Below are 21,845 nucleotides of genomic sequence, written 5' to 3'. Positions count from 1 at the left end.
TTGGGTTGGGTTCGAGCTTAAAATTTGACAGTATCATTTGGGCCAGGCCACATGGTCTCTGGTATGGGTCGAGTTTCATTTTAAGGCCCGTGCAGAAATCTAATGGTAGTTGAAGATTTCCGCATGAGTATCAAAGTTAGAAGTCTGACATAAAGTCTAATTTCGTTGCACTTTCACCAGTTGAAAGATGGAAATTCTGACTCTCCGAGTTGAATGGAATGCTTCATGAATCATCACAGCAACAACAATACGGAGCATTGCAGCTTTCCCCACAGGAGTGAACACTTGGACACACACGGACACACACACACACACACACACACACCAGGCGTGTGGCAGTGGACTCAAGGTTCTGTGAGAGTTTCAAACAGCTAGAGAGAGCGCAGCTAAATGGGTCAGAATGCAGCGTCTTCAAAACTGAACTTAAAGGGTAACTAAACCCTAAACCAACTTTTTTTAGTTAATGATCTGTAAGAATGGGGCTTTATTAGTACTGGTCATTGATTCAAGTAATTTTTTTGACATTTGTGTATAAAGTGTTTTAATTCTACAATATATGGTGTAAAAACGTCTGAGTGCTGCCCTCTTCAGGTTGAACGGTGGCTACTGTAGTTGAATTTTCCTATTGGCTGTTTGCGGTACTTCGTGACGTAAGTGGTGACAGCTGACGTAAGCAGGTTCCAGCTCACCACGCCTGTCGGTACGAGCTACCACGCCCATGGCAGTATAAAAACCATCTCGTTTCGTCAAAACCACTGTAGCGAGTCAGGAGTTGGAATTGCGAGTATTAAAAACGACCAGGACAGAGTATTTTAGCATCTATTTAGCATAGCATTTATATAGTTATTTAGATTATTTCGTGTAGCCTAGGTAGTTAATTAGCATATTTGTTAGTGTAGTATTGTTAGAAGCATAGTTAGTTAGTAGCATAGTATTGCGTCAGTTAGGATAGCTTCAAGTTAGCGTAGATTATCTGTATTTAGTACAGTGGTCAGGATGGTAAGTAGGTGTAATGTTGCTGGTTGCAACAGCACTGCTGGACTGTATTGCTTTCCATATAGACTTGGAAATTAGGCGCCAGGGGTTGCACGTCCTTGTTCTGGAAGACCGCGAGTTCTAGGAGTGTGCAAACTGCATTTTACGCGGGATTGCTTCTCCAACGCAATGGAGGTGGAAATGGGCTTCTCCAAACAGCTTGCGCTGAAAAGCGACGCAGTGCCAAACGCTGCTCCTCCTGCATGGACTCCACCACCTCAGCGGCGTCTTGAGGTCAGTGATCATATATATTTGAATCACAATTTATGGTTAGGCTAAAGTTAATCCTCTGGGGCCGACAAACACGCGTTCGCGATGCGGGAGTGTTAAACGTATTGCACCCTTATACATTGTGTTACGGTATTGACTACCTGTATAGTTTTATTTGGAGGTATATGGTTTTGTACATGATGACGTTACGCTTTACGTCACATTCTTCTAAGTTGAGAGAACAGCTAACTGATGTTATGTTCAAGTGAAGCTTGCTAAATAAAAATCCTGCTAAAAGGATAAACATCACTGAACAGTGTTTCGTTTGTTTTTCCTGCACGCGAGTGAAGGTGAATGCGCACTCGGATGCTCAACAGGGAGTTAAAACCGCAGTTTGAGCCAGCGGCTCGAATTGATATGGCTCCGGCCCTGTGTCCACAGACAATTCACCCTCCTCCACTTCAGGTGAAGGTGGGGGAGAAAGGTCCTCGACTTCAAAAGACCGCTCCGTGGCAAAGCTACTTGCGTCACTCCAGTCACTCTCCATTTTAGAGTCTGACAGCAGCTGTCAATTAATCTGTCACTACGGGTCTCAGGTGCCCCCCCGTTCATCCCCGCCCTCGGTTCGTCCCCTCTATCCCCGCTGGGGTCTGCCCATTTTCGAGCATTTTTCAAATATTGCTAGTGGGTGGAGTCAGACTCTGAGCAGGGGTTTAGTTACCCTTTAAACTTAACACACATATTAAAAACACTATGGTTATGTCTCCTGTTAAGCCAACCGCAATTTGAAAATACACAGTTCAGACAAGTCACTAAACTTGTGCACGCTTACTAAGATTACTACGGTAACATGAAAGAAGAACAGACAAATGCGCGTTGTGCACATTCTTTTATTGAGTTGGGCAGCGAATCTTTACATATTGACAAAATATGATGCATTATATTTTGAATATGCAATCTTTTGTACATTTTGTAACAGATTATTTTATAAAAGCCTATAATAATGAATAGAAAACACACTATATAAAGTTATGCACATGTCATTGCCCCTCGAGTACTCAACAGGGCAATGTCAGAGTACTCGAGAAGACAAAATGACCAAAATGCCCATCCCTACTTAAACGGTTTATACGTTTTCATTGAAAATCAGTTCATCTATGGTAAAAAAAAAGAAAAAAAAGAATGGGATTAATGCAATTGGACCTGGGAAACTCGTACTGCCGAGTTTGGCATTCATTACAACGACATGTCACGGATTCAAGTGGGAAACAAAATATAATAGAAGTATTATTGATATTTGCCTTTTATCATTAGAAATGTTACAGGGAACTGTTGAGGAGAGGCTGATAGAATACGTGTTTCAGAGGTAAATAAATGAGCACTCCATAGGATACTGGATCTGCTCAAGTTGTATGAGGTTGGTTTATTACATCTGTTTAAATGAGATATGCACATATTTGCAGACGGTATATGTATAGTTTTATTGATATTTGCCTTTTTATCATTAGAAAAACTGTTAAAAGTTGCAGGGAATTGTTGAAGAGAGAGAGGGAGAATGAAACAGGCTAGCACTGGAGAAAACAAGCCGCAAGAGAGAAGCCCTTGCGTAATTTAAATCTCCTGTCAGGGCTTTCTTTATGCAGTCAATTACAACAGTGATGGTAAAAAATTTTTTATAAAACAGTCACTGTTTGCAGACATTGCATGATGCGAGTGCCGTAATACATCGATATTTGATTAACTGTTTATGCTGACATTACCCAAGGTTACATAACGAGTGGCGCACAGAATCACAGGTGAGCCAGAAACTGCACATAGACACATTACATTCCGTCTTTAAGCAGGCACACTGTGCTAGTTTGGACATAATTGAAACAAGAACTAAAGCACTTGGGGTGTTCATAGCCAATATTATGTTGCCTTTACTCCGTTGATGAAGATGTGGGATTTCCGCATATGATTAAAAATACTTGTTGTGTTATGACATCCATACACATATTCATTTTAATAGCAAGTTTATTTCTTCTATAGTGATTTACAGCTTCTGAATGTTTAAAAAGTACTTTATGTTGATGCATGTCACAAAATAATGCAGGTATTACAGGACATAATGAAAATTAACCATGGTCTGAAGTAACAATGACTGCAGTCACTATTGTTTTATTGGCAGAAATCATAGTTTGATACAATTAACCATTCATTGTTTAACAACAGTCATACTGTAGTTAACATACAGTAACCTTGATTTTACTATAGTATTGTAACCATGTTAATTGTGTGATTACTATGATTGTACTACAAACACAATGTTTAAACTATGGTTACTGTAGTAAAGCCATGGTGATTTGTAGTGAGGGCAAATCTCTTGGAGTGTCTGTTACCAAATAGAATATTTTAACTTTGGATTTGGCAGTAATATTTTTTTTCCCCTTGAACATAACAAATACCAAACCATTCCGAAACTGTGACCCTAAAACTGTGATTCAAGCCAAACCATGAGAAATTTGAACTGTTACACACCTAGTTTACATGTCTCAGTCGCTTCACATGCAAGCAGGCGATTTTCGGCGCCCTAAAGAAAAAAATCTGCCAAACAGGAAAATTTAGCGGCCAATGCAATAATTTAAAAAGAAAATCGGCTACTAATCTCTGCAATTTGTGTATCATCTAGATTAGATAGTTTAGAATTAAGTGTTTCCTACTTGTGTACAACTTCGCTTGATCGTTCATGTACTTGTAACTCATAATTAATATATTTCCATCTCGACTTGAAGGGCATACTATTTATCAGAATTATTGTAAATAAAGAGTTTTCCACTCGGAAATGGCACATGAATGACCCCTCAAGTCACAATAATGACAGGAAAACTCTGAGATAATTTTATTACCAGAGTTTCTGAGATGGAGGAGTCATAAACTTTCAACATGGCAGAGGAGAAGACAGTCTCTGTAATGAATGACAGGTTTTATTCATTTTTCTAAATACAACTAATTGTTAGCGCTTACAGTTTGGTCATAGTCATTCATGTATATCAGCAACCATTCTATGGATGTTGTACATTTTTACACCGTGAACATAGCTTGTATTTGACAAAAATTCCATTATCTTCCGCAAACTAAGTAAGATGTATTATGGTTTCAAAATAAAATGTCCAATCAATATGCATGAATGAACCTGCCATTGTCCATGTTTCCTGTTCTTTTCGACAATAAAGCACATAAACATTCTTGTAATTACCACTTCAGAAGTGTGAAGTAGGATAATTCCAATAGCACACGAAGGAAGCATTTTATTTTACCCTGACTGGTATTTGGCATCTCAAACGAGCCTAACAATTCCGACTTCAATTGAAGGGCACATAAGCTGTGAGGTGAAATACAAATGTTATGTGCACTCTGTTTTATTTTAAAAGCCATTTTAATTGCTGTTTTGTTTGGTTAAAGTATTTCATATGGATTGATAATTAACTAAAACATCAAATGTGTTGAACTGCTTGAAGTTTTAATACTTTAATCTTCATCAACAGACAATAATGAAGAATGAACACAAACCTCTTTGTTCCTCAGTATCTTCATCTTTCATGGCATTTGAACTGCATGGTTCTGGATGACTCGTGTCCTCACTCTCTTCTTTAATAAACATCATTTTACAATGATTTATCACGCAGATCTCAGCTGTAACACCTGGAGTTATTCCTGTTCGTGTTGAAACAATTCTTCGTTTAGGATGAGAATAATGCGGCATTAAACGTGAATCCCAATTTACATACTTCTACTCACTTCTTATTTACAGCACTGTTTAATCTCTAATGTACGTGTATGCAGTAAGCACGTATTATTTAATGTCGGATGCTGGATATACCTACTTGATCCGGTTTTCCAACATGCGGCGGTCTATTGTCCGATACGCGAATAATGTAGAAACAAACAAAACTACATGTCAGCAGTTTTTACAGGTTTATGAGTATAAATAGAGAAGATTGTTCACCGTTTTTATGTCTCTGCAAACGTGTGCTAAACATCATATAATACGGAAACTCTGGTGCATTTTATTCGCTTAAAAGTGAATGTTCATAATAACTCTGCAAATCTTCCAGAACGCCGCCATGTTTGCGTGACGTCATACAACAGCATATCAGAGGGGACATGATGAACAGCTTGTGGTGGAAAACGCTTAACGTGGCAAAAGTGCTACAACAGGGGTTCTCGAACTACAGAAAGCCGGCATTATTTAATTATTCCCTGCTGTAAAAACAAAACAAACATAAGAACCTCTCAAAAATTAAAGTAATCTTTACACTACAAAGGTGGCTCAGAAGCTGCATCTGAAATGTAGTTGTATTTAAACAGACTGTTTAAAGGGGTCATGACATGGTTTTTTTTATTGTATTATTATGTTCCCTTAGGTGCAATTATAGTATTAATATATTTTTTTTTAAGAAAAACTTTTAAAATCTAGTGATTTATGACCTTTTCCCACCCTGTTTCTCATCCTCTGATTCAAACAGTCTGTTTTGGGGGCGTTTTCCATTTAAGACTTCAGTGTTAACGCCCACTGTTATGATTGGCTAACGTCAGTGCCTATGTATCAATTATTGACGCCCCCAGCCAGAACAATATGCAAGTAAACTAAGTAAAAACACTGTGATTATTCATAATGAATGAAATTGCGCTTTAAAAAGTAGTTTAAAGTTTAAAATAGATTACTTACAGTTTGCGTCGTCGTTGTTCCCAGAATAGTCGGCACGGACTTATCTTTGAGCAACAGTTTTCTGGCAAAGCCAGCATCATATTGAGATTTGTTCTCAAAACAGTCATCCTTAAAATGTACAGAACAAACGCTTAAGTTAACACTGCCGTGACTGGAACGTCCGCAAAAAATAAACTGCATCCATTTTTCCCTGACGTCTGGATCTTTCGGCAGCTTATTCAGAGGTTTTGTTTGACCACAGCCAGGAACAGCACATCTGTGTGGCATCGTAATTTTCCTGTGCACAAGTAGTCTCTGTCAGAGCTCGCTGTCCATCGACTGAACACTTGTGAGGCGCACGGCGATACTGAAATGAGCGTAGTTGTCTTGCGCTTAAATCGTAGTTATCTTGTGCTGGAGGCGGTCATATGCAAACGCTGTTACGTCACTTCTAACCGACACGTCACTTCTAACCATGAATCCAGAACGAGCTGTATTTTGAGCTTGATTAAATAAATGATTCGTTTAGAATGGGGAGGACGTCTTAAAATATTAAACTTGCAGGACGTTTTAATGATACAAAGACCTCTTATATACCAAAAGATCAAGGCAAATTTGGTTTCTCATGTCATGACCCCTTTAATGCGGCTCAGAGATGGCATAAATGCATTTACATAGCAATTATAATTGCATAAATAATGTTTTAAATATACAATTATACTTTTTTTAGAAAGTTAATTATGAAATATTCTCTATCATGACAACAACATAGTTTAAGGCTGCTCTGATGCTTCATTTCATTTTCAAAGAAACAAAGCAGCATCAAAACGGCCTTTGATACTATGGGCTGAGGTGGGTCAGAGCAGGCATAATTCAGTCAGGTTTTTAGAGGTATTGTGTCTTTACACATAATTTTTTAGCAGAGCAGCCTTAAGGCCTTGTGAGCAATTATAGCCATTCTGGAATATCTACAAACTGAGCCGTTGGATTAGCCATGCCCCTTCTAAAACCCTGCTCCAAAAGATACCAAATAAGCTTTATTTAGACCGACACAAGCAGATGCATTTGTCATAAACAACAACAGCAAAATAGCACCCTCAACTGACAACTGTTAAATAACATGGCATAAAAATGGCATTAAGCCTCAGCAATTTGCTGCAACTTCAAAACTATGAGAATTTGCAAAATGATTGTCAGTCAGAAAGCTTCAGAGACCGTGGCCCATGGATAGATTTCTGTTTGCACTTTACAGAGTCTAGTGCTGTCACAGAGACAAATGAGATATCTCATGACACTTGTTTCATATATCTTTCAGGGAGTAGGACATTTATTTGCATATTTTCCATGAAAACAATTACTTACAGCACCTTTAACTCAGGTTTTTAAAGACAACTAAATATCATTTAGTTCACCCAAAGTTAGTTCATCTCAGCATTTACTCACCCACATGCCATGCCAGATGTGAGTGACTTTCATTCTTCTGTTGAACACAAATTAAGATTTTTAGAGGACTATTTCAGCTCTGTAGGTCCATATAATGCAAGTGAATGGTGGCCAGACCTTAGAAGCTCCAAAAATCAAATAAAGCTTGTCTGTGGTTTTGGGTGAGAACAGACCAAAATCTAACTTCTTTTTCACTGTACATGCATCTTGATAACAGTCTCCTTGGAGATCATGATTTCAAGATCTATTACACTTCCTATAGTGCCATCTAGCACCCTGCGCATGCGTCAAGCACTAGGAAGTGTAACCAAGCTTCCATCTGACTTCTTTCTATTGGTGGAAAACTAGCAACCTATCTTATAAAAATAAAAACGGTATTTCTTGAAACTACACATTCTTAAAACTGTAATAATATAATTATATAATGTAATAAGCACACAATGAGTCTTTCATGTAATTACCCAGATAGCAATGAGTTGGCGGGCCGCTGGCGGTGCTCCGGAGGCAGTAGAAGCGGCAGAATGGCGTTATCGCTAACACGTTTGACGGCCGTTCCGCCGCCGTTATATCGAAGGCGGACCTTCCGCGGGGCGTCGAGCGATCTGCCGCCGCTTATTGTGTATATATATATATATATATATATATATATATATATATATATATATATATTTTTTTTATTATTATTATTTTTTAATATTTATAGCATGCAGTTTATCAAGAATAATGATTGATCAAACCAGACAAATTTCCATTTGGCGTTTTAATTCCACATTTCAAAGTACAGTAACTGTCATTGAAACAAGATGTCAGATCACTGAAATATAAATAACAGAAAAATACAAACATTATATATATATATATATACATATATATATACACACACACACACACGCACACACACACACTAAAGAGCATGCAGGTTTCCAATTCAATTTTGGTAAAAAAAAAATAAAAAAAACTATTTTAACACTTACAATAATTGTTAATAATATAAAGAGGTCAGCTCTGGGATGAAAAGAATTACCAGTAAACATAAGCAATGAGGATATCTGGTACCAAATAAAGTGCAGGATACCAAATAAATTGAGGTATAACATCATATTTTCAAGTCAATTCTAACAATAGGATAAGTGGTAATAATTTAGAGTAAAGCTCTGGAGTAGAATATACCATTATAACTGCAATGCTGACCTGTGGCACAAGGATTTACAAGCTATATTTAGAACAGTTAAGCACTGTGATGGAATGAAAGTAGAATTTTTGGTACTAGTTAATGTGCAATATCAAGTATCAGAGGTATGAAATAGGATTTACAAACTATAATAGAATCGTTAAGCACTGACGGAATGAAATAAGCCAATACTAAAGTCACGGTAAGTAGGATACCAGATAATGTGCAGATATCAAGTATTAGATGTATAATCTAGGATTTACAAGCTATATTTAAAAATAGAATAGTTAAGCACTGTAACAATGAAATAAGCAGCAAATTGTATATTAAATAATTGAGATCTTTGGTATCAAAGAATGTGCAGGATAACAGGTATAATATAAATTTTGACATTCAACTTACACATGCCAACAAGTGGGAACAAATACAATTAACAGCAGAAAATCTGGCTGTACAGAACACAGCCAATCAGAATGTCTGGAGTGGTTGGGGTCTGCATGGCGTAGTGGGCTAAGAATCACCAGTTTTCCCCGACCTCCAGAATGAGGCAGTGCAAATTGGCATATCTTCAGTGATTCCTCGTGTGCCTGTATAAAAGGACAAACCATCCCATATTCATCCAAGGAGCTGCCCTCAAAGCAGGGTCACGAGAGAGAGAAAAAAAAGAGCAATTTCCACAGTGAACAGTGTGGATTGGGTGAGTGTAGTCTGACACTTTTAGCAGGCTTTTTTAGGGGTCTTGATGTTACTGACAGCAGGATAAAGAAAGGGTTCCAGTTGTCAGTGATGCTGGGGTGTCAGTAGTCAGCCTAGGTTAAAGGGGTCGGCTGTGGGTCCCTCTAAGCTGTGCGGTGCCTTTTTCCACCTTCACGTTCAGATGCTCCTTTCAGGTAACGCGTAACGTTAACCTGGATCGCCTCATCAGTGGCATCCTGGGTTGCCGGGTTCTTCCAGATGGCTCCTGTAGAAAATAAAGATCTGTCATTCCCTTTGAATGGCATAAGGTCATACACATCTACTTAAATATAAAAAAATATCCAACTTACTTTAAACAATGGTCTTCAGGCACATGTCTCTAAAACATGCTTTATCCCCTACACCAGTCCAGGTTGTATTGATGGAAAGGTGATTAGAGAAGATACTCTGAAGCATTCCCCACACGGTTGTCTTTAGGTCCCTCCCACATTTGATTGCCAAAAACCAAAGCTGAAAATACAAAAAAAAACATGTTACAAATTACATTTCTCTGAAGCTTCTCATAAATTTAAAATGTGACAGGCTGTGGATTCAGACTGTAGAATATGCAGTGTACAATCTTAATTTTACTTTTTAGATTACCCTATGGCGTTATAAACGAAATCAGCACACTTACAAATCGTTGCTGGAGCTCTTTATCCTGCCTCAAACTTGTCAAGCAACGCCAAATCTTCCTGGGTGTCTAGGGGGGAGTAACAGATCCCCTGGCAGGGATAACTCTCCAACAGACACATTGGCACTGAAATGTTGCAGCATAGCGTCCATTTTATTGTCCATTCTACGCACAACGTCGCCAAACTCTCCAAGATGTCGCAGCATTAGGGTCTGATCTGCATCTACAGGGGTTCCCAGAATAAAAGAATAAAGTAGTCAGTCCTGGTCCTTCAACTACTAAACTATGACATTTATATCTAGGTCTACTACATGTACAGGTGGCCCCAGTGTGAATTAAACCAACAACCACAGGTGTTGTTTGCAAGTCGTACCTGATTGCCCAGTGCGAGCAAACGTCTTCAACATTGTCCCAACTTGCTTCACGTGCTCTATAAGTGAGCCGCTGTCACCTGGGAAGTAAGAATATATTGATTAGCAATACACTAAATATAATAGTAATATAATATAACCACAATTATCATACCAGTAACTTTCCCTGTAATTTCTATCCACAGTATGTTATGCATGGCATACAAGTTCATAATGAAGAACCCTTATGATAACATCAATTTCATTTTTTTTCTTTGAAGCAGAATATTTGTTTGTAAAAGGGGAGGAAAAAGAAAATAATGAAATATTGGTATACAGATTTTGGTTGATATATCATACTGTACACTGAAATTTGATATTGTTATATCCCTACTCACCTGAAGGACGGATAGATCAGGCAAATCTCCAGTCATGCCTTTGTAGAGTGTGCTCCTTTGTAGAACATAAAACTTTCATGAGTGGGAAGTTGCATATCCACAGGTATTTTAATTCAAACATGCAACATATTGTAATAAATCTACAATATTCAGCCTTTACCTTACACCCTTGGTTGTTGCTCTACACTTTTATTATATTAAATAATTATTTATATAGCTTGATCACTGTATATTCATGATAGCCTAATACTTATAACACAAGATTGCATCTTAAACGAATGACTGAGTTGAAAACTTGAATAAAAACGCATTTTACCCGGAGGGGACCAGCTAGGGAAACTTACCTGCCTACAATAACTGTTTTCATTTGATTTGAGTTACATTAAACATGAATAACCTTAGCCGAGTCCCCAGGAACATCGGGCTATTAAAGTAACAAGCCTATAACTGCGGTCTTATCAATTCTAGCTTCACCATACACTCAAACTGTGAGGTTTCTCTGCTTTCCTCATGGACCTGTAGCACAATGCCCTGACAGTGACTTCACCTGTGCCCTGATCTTTATTAGAAACTGAGAGGAGAGCAAGTTAATATAATTAATATTACAATTATCACAAAAATTAACAAATAGTCTGCTTTAAAACTAAGAAAAAACAAGCTTCTATACTAACGTTACATTAAAAATGAACACGTGGCGAACTAGCTTCTGCCGGCACACCACATTAGATTAAAATACTTACCCTTGTAGTTGTGCAGATAACTCGATATGTAGAGTTTAAAGCCCTTGTCCCTCTTGCTTGTCGGAGCAGGGGACCAGGCATCAACAATGCGATGAACATCGCTGACGCTAATTTTTGGAAGATCCTGGAGACATCGAGTAAAAACAGACATTTTGGGTGACGTGCAAGTAAACCGTAAAATGATATGCCGACTTCAGGCAACAGCGGAAGTTCGTCACTATGCTTGTGCACATATGCTATTCAGTACTCCACAGTTCACAGTCTTTGTAATTTGTTTTAGCAATACATTTTTAACATTTATAATGTGTTTAGATTTTTGTTTTTATTGCCTTTACAGGGACTTTAACACTTTTTTAAACATTTGTACAGGTCATGCAAATGAATCCCTTACCTGTAAAAGGTAAAATAACAAAAAATAATCGAGGTTGGAAAAAATGTAAAGACATAAACGAAAAAACTGTGAAACCAGAGGATAATTTAGCTTTTTCATTGAGTTTATCCTTCACGTCAAAACGGGGATTTTCATGTTTATGATAGATATCACCATGGTTGCAAATTAATAAAAAAAATATAAAGTATACCCAAGATTTTGGCCATGTTGCAGATGTCTTTCACTGTTCACTAATAGTCAGGCATTGGTGAAAAGTCTAACTTCATCAATTTATTCTGCTAAATTGTACCATGTACCATGAATTAAATATCTATTTTAAAACCTAATCAGAATCAGAAAGATATTTATTGCCAAGTAAGTTTTACAAAAGGAATTCTTTTTGGTTTATTGGTGCATGTCTCAAATGTGCATCAATCAAAGAAATGTAAACAATTTTCACCTAAGTGCATAAAATAATTCAATATATTTTACATATATTACTGTATAATCGCTTCAGAGTTTCAAAGTAATTTAAATGTCATTTCCTAAACCTTACCTTATCATGGAATCAAGAGTCAAGACTATGTTATAAACCCTAATGGCTTTGGAGCAAAAAATAATAATAGCCAACATGGCTGGTCGATTTTGAGAGTCTAAGCTGTCCTTGGATTTCAAAGCGGCTTGCCGCCAGCCGGCCGCGGTCCATTAGATGGAGGCAACCGCCAGAGAAAATGAAGCAGTTGTCCCGCCGGCTTATCGCCGGCGGCATCTCGCAAGAAATGGGAGTGACGAATTCGGCGGCAAACGTTTAATCTCCGCCAGTGGGACGCACCACTGCGTCCCACTGGCCTTACAATTTTTTATTACAATTTTTTACTGATATGATGTTTGTTAACACTTTTGAAAATATACTCTACACTCCAGATCTGCAATTCCAGCGCAAACAGGAAAAAAAGAGGGCCAGACACAGGGTGGAAAATGATCATATATTACTAAATTTCTTTACTAAATTTAGTTGTTTTTTAACTAACGTTATAAGTAGGGATGTCATAAAATATCGATATATCGATTATTGATTGGTACGTTATTCTATCGATATATCTTTGAGGCATCGATATTTTAAAATTAGCCGACCAATTTGCGTGCTTTTTGATTCGCTCAGTTGGAAACTGTTTAACAATCTGGCGTAATAGCATTGGGAGACCACAAGATGGAATATAACATGTAACACGTTTCACACACACACACAGGACGAGCTGAAGTGGTGCAGGAGATGGCAGTCCAATGTTACGAAGAATCTTGTATTTCAAGAATTAACATAGTGACGTTGATGAGTTTGCAGGTTAGTGAAACTGCGCAAACTGAACAATTATAAATGGTGACATTTATTATGCAATTTCTCTGTATGTGTTTTCTGTAATTTATCCTGCTGCTCACACTTTACAAAGGGTCGTGTGAACAAATATGTCTGTAAATATGTAAAAACATGACGAAGAGATGATGCGCTGTCAGCCTCACTGCCATGTTTGTAGTTTTTCCAAGTATGACAATTGTAGTTCTGAAGCAAACTGTCAAACTCCTTTTCCATCGAGCAAGGGATTGTGGGCAATATTAGCCGAAAGACTGTTCACAGATCCACACTTCGAAAAATTACCATAAAATAGTAGACCATCCATGCAACTTTGGGACAATCATTTCCACATACTATGATTTGGGACACACTTAATCTACTCTCGGGTAATGTTCAGTGTGGATAGGGTCCAGATAGACCTTTTACGCACTTCCGCATTTTTCGACCGGAAATACGTCAATGAAGTGTATTAGAACTTCCTGTTATCGTAGCGGCAGATACGAAAAATGGCAGAGTCGAAGAGTCGCAGTTTCTGTTGTGTTCCAGGCTGTTCGTCTTTCACCCAAAAACAGCCCTACCTTTCGTTTAATTATTTTCCTGTCGATCCAAACCTGAAACCCAAATGGATACAGGCGATCCGAAGAGAGGAAGGGAACAGTTTTGACATAAAAAGAGGTAGCACCTATGTCTGCAGCCGGCACTTCGCTCCGGAGGATTACGTTGGTGGCTGTGTCGTTCGTCGCCTGAAGAGTGGTGTTGTTCCGAGCCTATTCCCTTGGAACAATTTTACTGCTCCTTTGAGAAGGGAGTCAGTATATGACAGAACATCAAACGTCAGTCTAGTATCCAGCTATGCTGTGAAGATAGCACCATGGTGGCTAAGGCAGTAAGGATGGATCACGACTACGTGACACACCCACCTGCAGGTAAGATTGCTCATAATGTGTTTAGTAAGTTAACGCTAGTCAACTATGTGTACTGTTAATGGATAAATGCATTTCTAACTGAATAACTTAACCCTTGTGCATCAATTAAAAAAAGTTACAAAGGTACATAGAGGACAAAAATGTCCGTATCAAAAAACTGTCATAAAATGTTTTTTAATTGGGAGCACAGACTTAAGTTTGGTCTTATTTTAAAGAAGACCCTTGGCAGATTATTGCTTAAAATGAATAAGTAAATCCAAAAAAAAGTTTTATAGGTTTAAGTTTATGAACATTATTTTATATAAAATATATATTTTATAAAACCAAGTTGAACTCTAAAACGTCTAGAAAATCAAAGCCGTAAATCTAAATAAGTTGTGTTCCAAATTTGAGGTTGATATCTTTGATAGCGGTAATTATTTTGCAGTGATGTCATTTAAGAGTTGACATGATTACTGTTCTGTGTTGTGTTGAAAGGTAGCATAAATATGTTAAGACTGGTTTTTAATTTCTTTATCTTTACAGATGCTCTGGATGAGGCTTTGGATTACATCCATGACTTAGAAGCCATGTTGCATAACACTGACCTACCCCCTACTCTCTTCAGCCGATACTGTTCATCGGACGACCAAATTCGTTTCTACACCAAATTTCCATCCGAGAGGGTTTTTACTATTTTTTGGGAGTCGATTGCACCATCTGCCCTTAGACTGGTGTACTGGACCAAAGCAAAGAGGACAGGTGAGGAAGGCTGCCAAGATCCCAGCCCACCATGCATCATGCCATTAATAGATGAGTTCTTGATGTACTCCATGCGGGTTGCTGTTGGCATGAAGGAGCAGCTCATTGCTGACATGTTCAATGTGAGCATTGCCAAGGTCAGCAGGGTTACAATCACCTGGGCCAATTATCTTTTTATGATGCTGAGCTCACTTCCCATCTGGATAAGCAGGGAAAAGGTTAAGTCCACTATGCCCCTTAAATTCCAGAGGTACTGTCCTAACGTCAGAGTGATACTGGACTGCACAGAAATTGCCCTGGAGACAGCCTCATCCCTGACCTTACAGTCAGAAACATTTTCGAGCTACAAAAACAGGACGACAAGGCCTGATTGGAGTTGCTCCCAATGGTTTGGTGACATTCGTCTCACCCCTGTACACTGGGTGCTTCTCAGATAAGGAGATCACCAGGATCAGTGGAGTCCTTCCCTTGCTGGAGCCAGGAGACGACATCATGGCGGACAAAGGGTTCCTCATTCAAGATCTCCTTGCTGACGTTGGAGCTAAGCTCATCATTCCACCTTTTAAGCGTTCAGCTCAATTCAGCAAAGAGGAACAAAGAGAACAAACCCAAGCCATTTCCTGCCTCAGAATTATAGTGGAGAGAATGATCGTTAGGGTAAAGTCCTTTCACATCTGGGACTCTCCTGTGCCGCTCACACTGATTGGCAGTGTGAATCAGATCTGGCTTAACTGTTGTGTTTTAGTAAATTATCAAGGACCTTTTTGTTTTGAAGATTGAATGAATTAATATTTTGTATGTAAATAATGTATAATGTGTAAATAGTATGTAAATAATTGAGTGTTCCCACATATTCTTAAACTTTAAATTAAATATAATTGTTATATTAATATTGTTCTGTTGAAATGTGACTGATTTCACTAAAACATTAGATGAACGATTAAAACAATTTTGGTCAAAATGATGCATCCTTTAATTTTTTGGTATGTATGTGTAACATCAACTGATTAATAACAACTTATTCAATAAATAACACAAACATTTACAATAAAAAACATTACAGTTCATCAACAGTAAGACAGAAGGCAAAACTGATTGGTAAAGACAAGATTACTGGAATTCAAGGTATGCATTCATGTATGTGCCATAATAATATACATCTAATTTCTCTTTCATTTCCGCTATGAATGAGTCATCACGCCAAATTCTTTCCACAGTTAAATTTGATAAGGTATCTGTAACAAAGTCACACCATGTCAGTCCTGTGATTGCCAGTTGGCCCTGAACCTGCCAGTAGTATTTATGTGAACGCTTCAGACTGGCGTGGCCTTCCTGCACCTTGAGGTGAGCAACCTGAGATGGATCATTTTTTTGTGCTGCTCTTCACCTCAGCCAGGCCAAAAGGAGGCGACTCTGAAGGGTCATGCACCCGACCGTCTGGACTGGCCCTGAGATGTGGTGCGTCAGGGTGAATGACGAATCCTGCTGGTAGCACATTAACTCGCATCAGTTCAGCATCCAGTGATATCTAGACACAATAACAAATTAAATAGGTTACACTGAAGTCATACTTGCGCTGTTACATCAATGTTCATAATAACATGATGCTATAACTTTCAGTAAAGAAATAGTAAGTGAAGAAAGTGCCGCAACCGCAGCAAGAAGAGTGAACACGCCAGAACGGGCATCTTTTTTAAATTCTGTCTATAGTCAAACCTCCAGTTTGTGAGGCTCCTCACTCTTCCTCATTGACCTGAAGCATCTACCTCTCACTACAACCTGTCCCTGGAGTATATTTGATACTATAACCGCATGCAACAAGAAAATATTACGTGTTATCTCACATTGAAATACACAACTTTACTTCGTAAAGTTAACGTTAAGTCACAACACAATGTCAATAACATTTACCTAGTACAGCTTCACCAAATTACTGGTTGTTATGTTATCTCATACCCTCTCACTTAAACATACACTCGACATATTCACTGCAATGTGTTATACCTTATATTACAAATTCACAACACCTAAGATTTACCATTACGTTACTTACTTTACAGTTAACGTTAACAGAGTAACCGGTGATATGGTTAAAGCTAGCTATAGCAATTTCTTGATTTCTTACCTTGGTAATTGTGGATAAACTCTTCGTGGAAGAATTTATATCCCTTGTCCAGTTTGTTCCCTTTAGTGGACGAATGTATCTCCACACTCTTCACCACATCGGCACTGGTGAACTTCGGAAGACAAGTCAGGCTAGTCGAAAACACTCTAACGGTAGCTGCCATTTCTCCGTCAACAAAGCTTACACCGGAACTGGGTTTACACTTCCTTGACGTATTTCCGGTTTTTGCGTAAATGGTCTATTGGGATGCAGTGCCAGAGTGTGCATGGAGTGTAATGCAAATTCTGTGGCCTCAATTTTCAACTCAATCTCTTTGTCCTGCTCCTGCAATTTTTAATTTATCCATTGGATAAATTTGTTGGCAGCTGAGCTGGCTGGGGCAAAATCTCTTGACATGCTTTTTAGACTTTCATATGTAGCCATAACCATTTTATATTTATATATATATAATATCCTTCCCCTGAGGTTGAAGGTACTTGGACAATCGTGATGTCTGCTGAAAAAGGCTTGTGCTGTTAGTATAGCCTCATACTTGAGCAGGGCCTAAACTAATCCCCGTGCTTGAATGGGAGCCTTTTTATGTTATTTCTCTTTGGATAGCTGTCAATGCAAGGATGACATCCACATAGAGACCATTATCTGGATTTGAAAATTATCCAAACACTTTCCTGAGAGCATCATCCTTCGCTTACGAAAGTGTCTCCCCAATTGGTGAGAGGCATCTGTGGTGCTTGCCCTGGCTCTCACTCTCCCACACATTCATCCTTTTGTATGACTCACAAAAGAACACAGCAATGCCATTGAGCGGTGCAAACAGTGAACCATTTTCAATGACTGATTTAGTTGTGTCAGCCATGTACATAACACCATACATACACTTGATTTGGGGACACTTTCGACATCAGAGTAGAAAAGTCTGTGTAGTGGCCCTGCATATTAGATGCACCACCAGTGGCATGTCCAATGCAACTGCTCAAGTCCAATTTGAGATTGTCAGTAAGTTCTGAAAGCAGATTCACAAAATATTGTCCTGTAGATTCTTTACACTTCACAATGGAGATAAGCCTCTCATTAATAGTGCCTGTGATGTATCTTAGAACAACAGAACATTGGTCTTGGGAGGTGATGTCAATCTGCACAGAGAACATTCCTGCATTCTTGATGTCTTTCACAATGGGATGGATAAGCTGCTGAACAGTGTCAATGACAGAATTAACAGTCCTAACAGAACCTCTGCATTTTGTCCCAGTTCTATGCATCTTCTTGGATTTCTCAGTGCATTCATTTAAATGCTCTTTCAGACACACATTATACTGTCTTAATAGGACTACAACTTCCAAGAAGTTTCCATGATTAACATTGCTGTCATTAAGCATGTATGCAGCCTCATTCACTGACTTATAGTCTCTTTTGACGATCATTGTCACAACATCAACTACATGCTCCAAAACTTGTTGTTTCTTTCTAATTTATTCCCTGTGTTAAGACAACTGACTTCCCCAGAGTAAGTTTTTAAAAACAGATTTAGAAGCATTTAAGAAATATTGTCATCTGCTATTAACACTAGATCTCCAGGAGTGAAGTTTCTCCTTGTCTACTTAGTTTCCCTTGTCACTCACTCAATGTTGTGTTGATGTAGTGACACTAGGGGTCACTCTTCTGAGCCCCAAAACACCTCAATCTTTGAGAAAAGGCCAATGAGAATTGGCAAGTGGAATTTGCATACGGGTATAAAAGGAGCTGTTCCATTCACCTCTGAAAGAAGCATATGCTGATGGATATTTGGCGCATTCCAGCGGCTTTCTCTCCTTCTGCACGTTAAGTGCAGATTATGCCCTGGGCGCTTCAACAGTGCTACTAAAAGAATATATATTTTTGAAAAGAGTATATTTTCATCTATTAAAAGACGTGTCTTTTTAAAGATGCCTTTCCGTCTTTGTGTGATTCCTGGATGCGTTCGTTATCTCTCCGCTTCCGACAGCCACGGGCACTGCCTCACGTGTCTGGGCCGCAATCACACTGAAACAGCATTAGTGGATGGTTCGTGTTCTCATTGTGAGGACATGACCATGGCAACGTTGCGGTCACGGCTTTCCTTCTACCGAGGGAAAGCCACTTCAGCCACCCCCCCGCGCTGCTCTTTCTACCCACGGGTACGAAGCCGGCCCGGCTGGCACTGGAGGTGATTTGGGGAGTTCAATGGGCACAGTCTTGCCGGGTAATTCCCCGCAGACCTCCTGTTTCACAGCAAGCTCGTATGCCCCTGTTGAGTTCCGAGATGAGACCAGTTTTCCTCATGGCCTGCTGAACATCTCTTTTGGGTCGAGAGCAGGATGAGTTCTTGATCGCTGCATCGGAGAGCGCACTGGCAATGTCGGATGCCTAGGACTCGACTGGCCTGCCACCTTTGAGTCTACCCGCCCAGTCTGAGGCCTTACCCGGGCCGCCGCAACTGACGAGGTCATGGAGGACACCTTTTACTGCCCAAAACCGACTTCCATGTTCGTCAGCCCTCACTACCCTCGATGAAGGGGTGGCCCACAGGTACACGGAGGTCCCTCAGGTGGATAAAGCAGTTGCAGTGCACCTATGCCTGCAAAACGCCACCACCTGGTGGGATCGTCGGACGCTCCCCTCCAGGGCCTATAGGACTACATCATCTCTGGCGAACAAAGCCTACAGTGCTGCTGGACAGGCCGCCTCTGCCCTGCATGCCATGGCCCTCCTGCAAGTACACCTGGCCAAGGCACTGAAAGAGCTGTACGTGGGTAGTCCTGATCACGATGTGCTGCAGGAGCTGCACTCGGCGACCGTCTTCGTCCTCCAGGCGACGAAGGTCAAGCCGTGAGCACTCATGTAGGCGATGTCCACCTCGGTGGTCCAAGAGTGCCACCTGTGGCTGAATCTGGTCGAGATTCTCAATCTTTCCCAGATTGGCCTATTTGGCAACACCGTGGAGGACTTTGCCCAGCAGTTCTTGGTGGTGAAGAAACAGACGGAGGCTATAAAGCACATCTTGCCACAGTGCAGAAAGGGCCGGAATGTAAATCCTTTATTTCCTTTTGTTTTTTGTTTGCGACCCACATTGTCAAAAAAAAGAGCGGTGTCCTCACTCCTTGTTTACGGCCGGCATTGTCATGGCCTCCAGAAACCGAGCACGCCTGGCAGCACCACACCTACAACCATGGCCAGCCGGTTGTGACCCGCCTATGCCTTGTACGCAGAGGGAGATGAGTGCTAAGAGGTTCACCTCAGTGCAGCCACCTCTGGTTGAAGCAATGCTCCTCGACGTGGCGTTGCCTGCTCCCCCCGATGCAAGACCCCACCTCCAGCTACGTCAGAAGCAATTGTTCCTTTAGTACCCCTCGCCTGGAGCTTGGACGCGTGGCTAGTGCTTTCCAACCCGTTGCGGTGGCTGGCCAGGACAATCTGCCTCGGCTACGCGATTAAATTCACCAGGCACCCGCCCCGTTTCAGTGGCATCCGCTTAACCTCATTGCAGGGCGAGACCCTTCTGCGCAAGGGCACTATAGAACCTGTGCCTCCAGCCGAGATGAAGAAAGGGTTCTACAGCCCTTACTTCATCGTGCCAAAGAAAGGCTGTGGGTTGCGGCCAATCTTGGACCTGCAAGTTCTGAACCGGGCCTTACACAGACTCTCATTCAAGATGCTGATGCAGAAACATATTTTGGCGTGCCTCTGACATCAAGATTGGTTCGTGGCGGTAGACCTGAAGAATGCGTACAGTTCTACCTCGACACAGACCCTTCCTACGGTTTGCTTTCGGCGGCTGGCCGAATCAGTACAAGGTCCTCTCCTTCGGCCTGTCCCTGTTCCCTCGCATCTTCACGAAGTTCGCAGAGACAGCTCTTGCCCCGTTAAGGGAAGTGGGCGCCCGCATACTAAACTATCTCGATGACTGGCTGATCCTAGCACACTCTCGAGAGTTGTTGTGCACACACAGGGACCTTGGACAGACCTCATGATTTTGCGGGCAGGAGTCCCCCTACAGCAGGTTTCCAGATGTGTCGTAGTCACCACAGAGGCCTCCAAGTAGGGCTGGCGCACCGCGTATAACGGGCACGTGGCCACTGGCTCCTGGACAGGACCACGGCTGTGTTGGCACATCATCTGCCTAGAGTTCCGGCTCGCCCTGCGGAGGCTATTACCATTGATCCGGGGCAAGCACGTGTTGGTCCAGTCTGACAACACATCAAAAGTGCCGTAAATAAATTGCAATGGCGGCGTACTTTAGCCTCACATGTCGCAACTCACCCGCCATTTCCTCCTTTGTAGTCAGCAGCGGCTGAGGTCGCTGCAGGCCACTCACATCCCCGGCAGCCTCAATGCCACAGCAGACACACTGTCATGGTAGGTGACGCTCAGCGGAGAGTGGAGACTCCATCCCCAGGTGGTCCTGCTGATTTTGGAGTTGATTCGGCAAAGCACAGATAGACCTGTTTGCTTCCCGTGAATCCTCCCACTGCCCGCTCTGGTATTCCCTGATGGGAACCCCCTCGGAACAGATATGCTGGCACACAACTGGCTCCGGGGGCTGCGCAAATATGCATTCCCCCAGTGAGCCTACTTGTACAGACCCTATGCAAGGTCAGAGAGGATGAGGGACAAGTCACCCTCGTGGCCCCAAACTGACCCACTCAGACTTGGCTCTTAGACCTCATGCTCCTTGTAACAGCACCTCACTGGCAAATTCCCCTGAGGAAGGACCTTCTTTCTCAGGGACGGGGCACCATCTGGCACCGCGCCCAGACCTCTAGAACCTCCACGACTGGCCCTTGGACAGGACGCTGAACACCTAACTGGCCTACCACCGGCAGAGGTACACAATCACTCTACGAGGCAGCTTTATGCGCTGAAGTGCCGTTTGTTCACGAGGTGGTGTACTTCCCGAGCCAAAAATCCCCA

The 21,845-nt window shown here is 40.9% G+C and overlaps 1 protein-coding gene across 4 annotated transcripts in view; it reads right to left on the bottom strand.

The window, feature by feature from the left end:
* LOC127649807 (zinc finger protein 239-like) overlaps window positions 1-5,321 on the bottom strand; it is a 128,976-nt gene extending 123,655 nt beyond the window's left edge. Inside the window, exons 1-2 of one of the 4 annotated variants that reach the window (XM_052135065.1) lie at window positions 5,112-5,321; window positions 4,798-4,941 (exon numbers count right to left, since the gene is read on the bottom strand). In XM_052135065.1, coding sequence (XP_051991025.1) covers window positions 4,798-4,891 — 94 coding nt within the window. In that variant the 5' untranslated portion in view covers window positions 4,892-4,941; window positions 5,112-5,321. Of the gene's footprint in view, window positions 1-4,797; window positions 4,942-5,025; window positions 5,066-5,111 lie in introns of those variants that run through there. The other 3 variants (XM_052135060.1, XM_052135058.1, XM_052135063.1) reach the window with 3 other exon arrangements.
* Between the last annotated feature and the right edge of the window lie 16,524 nt (window positions 5,322-21,845).

Source organism: Xyrauchen texanus, chromosome 9 (genome assembly GCF_025860055.1).
Source record: "Xyrauchen texanus isolate HMW12.3.18 chromosome 9, RBS_HiC_50CHRs, whole genome shotgun sequence".
NCBI classification, from domain to species: domain Eukaryota; kingdom Metazoa; phylum Chordata; class Actinopteri; order Cypriniformes; family Catostomidae; genus Xyrauchen; species Xyrauchen texanus.
This window is presented reverse-complemented; position numbering and strand designations above follow the sequence as displayed.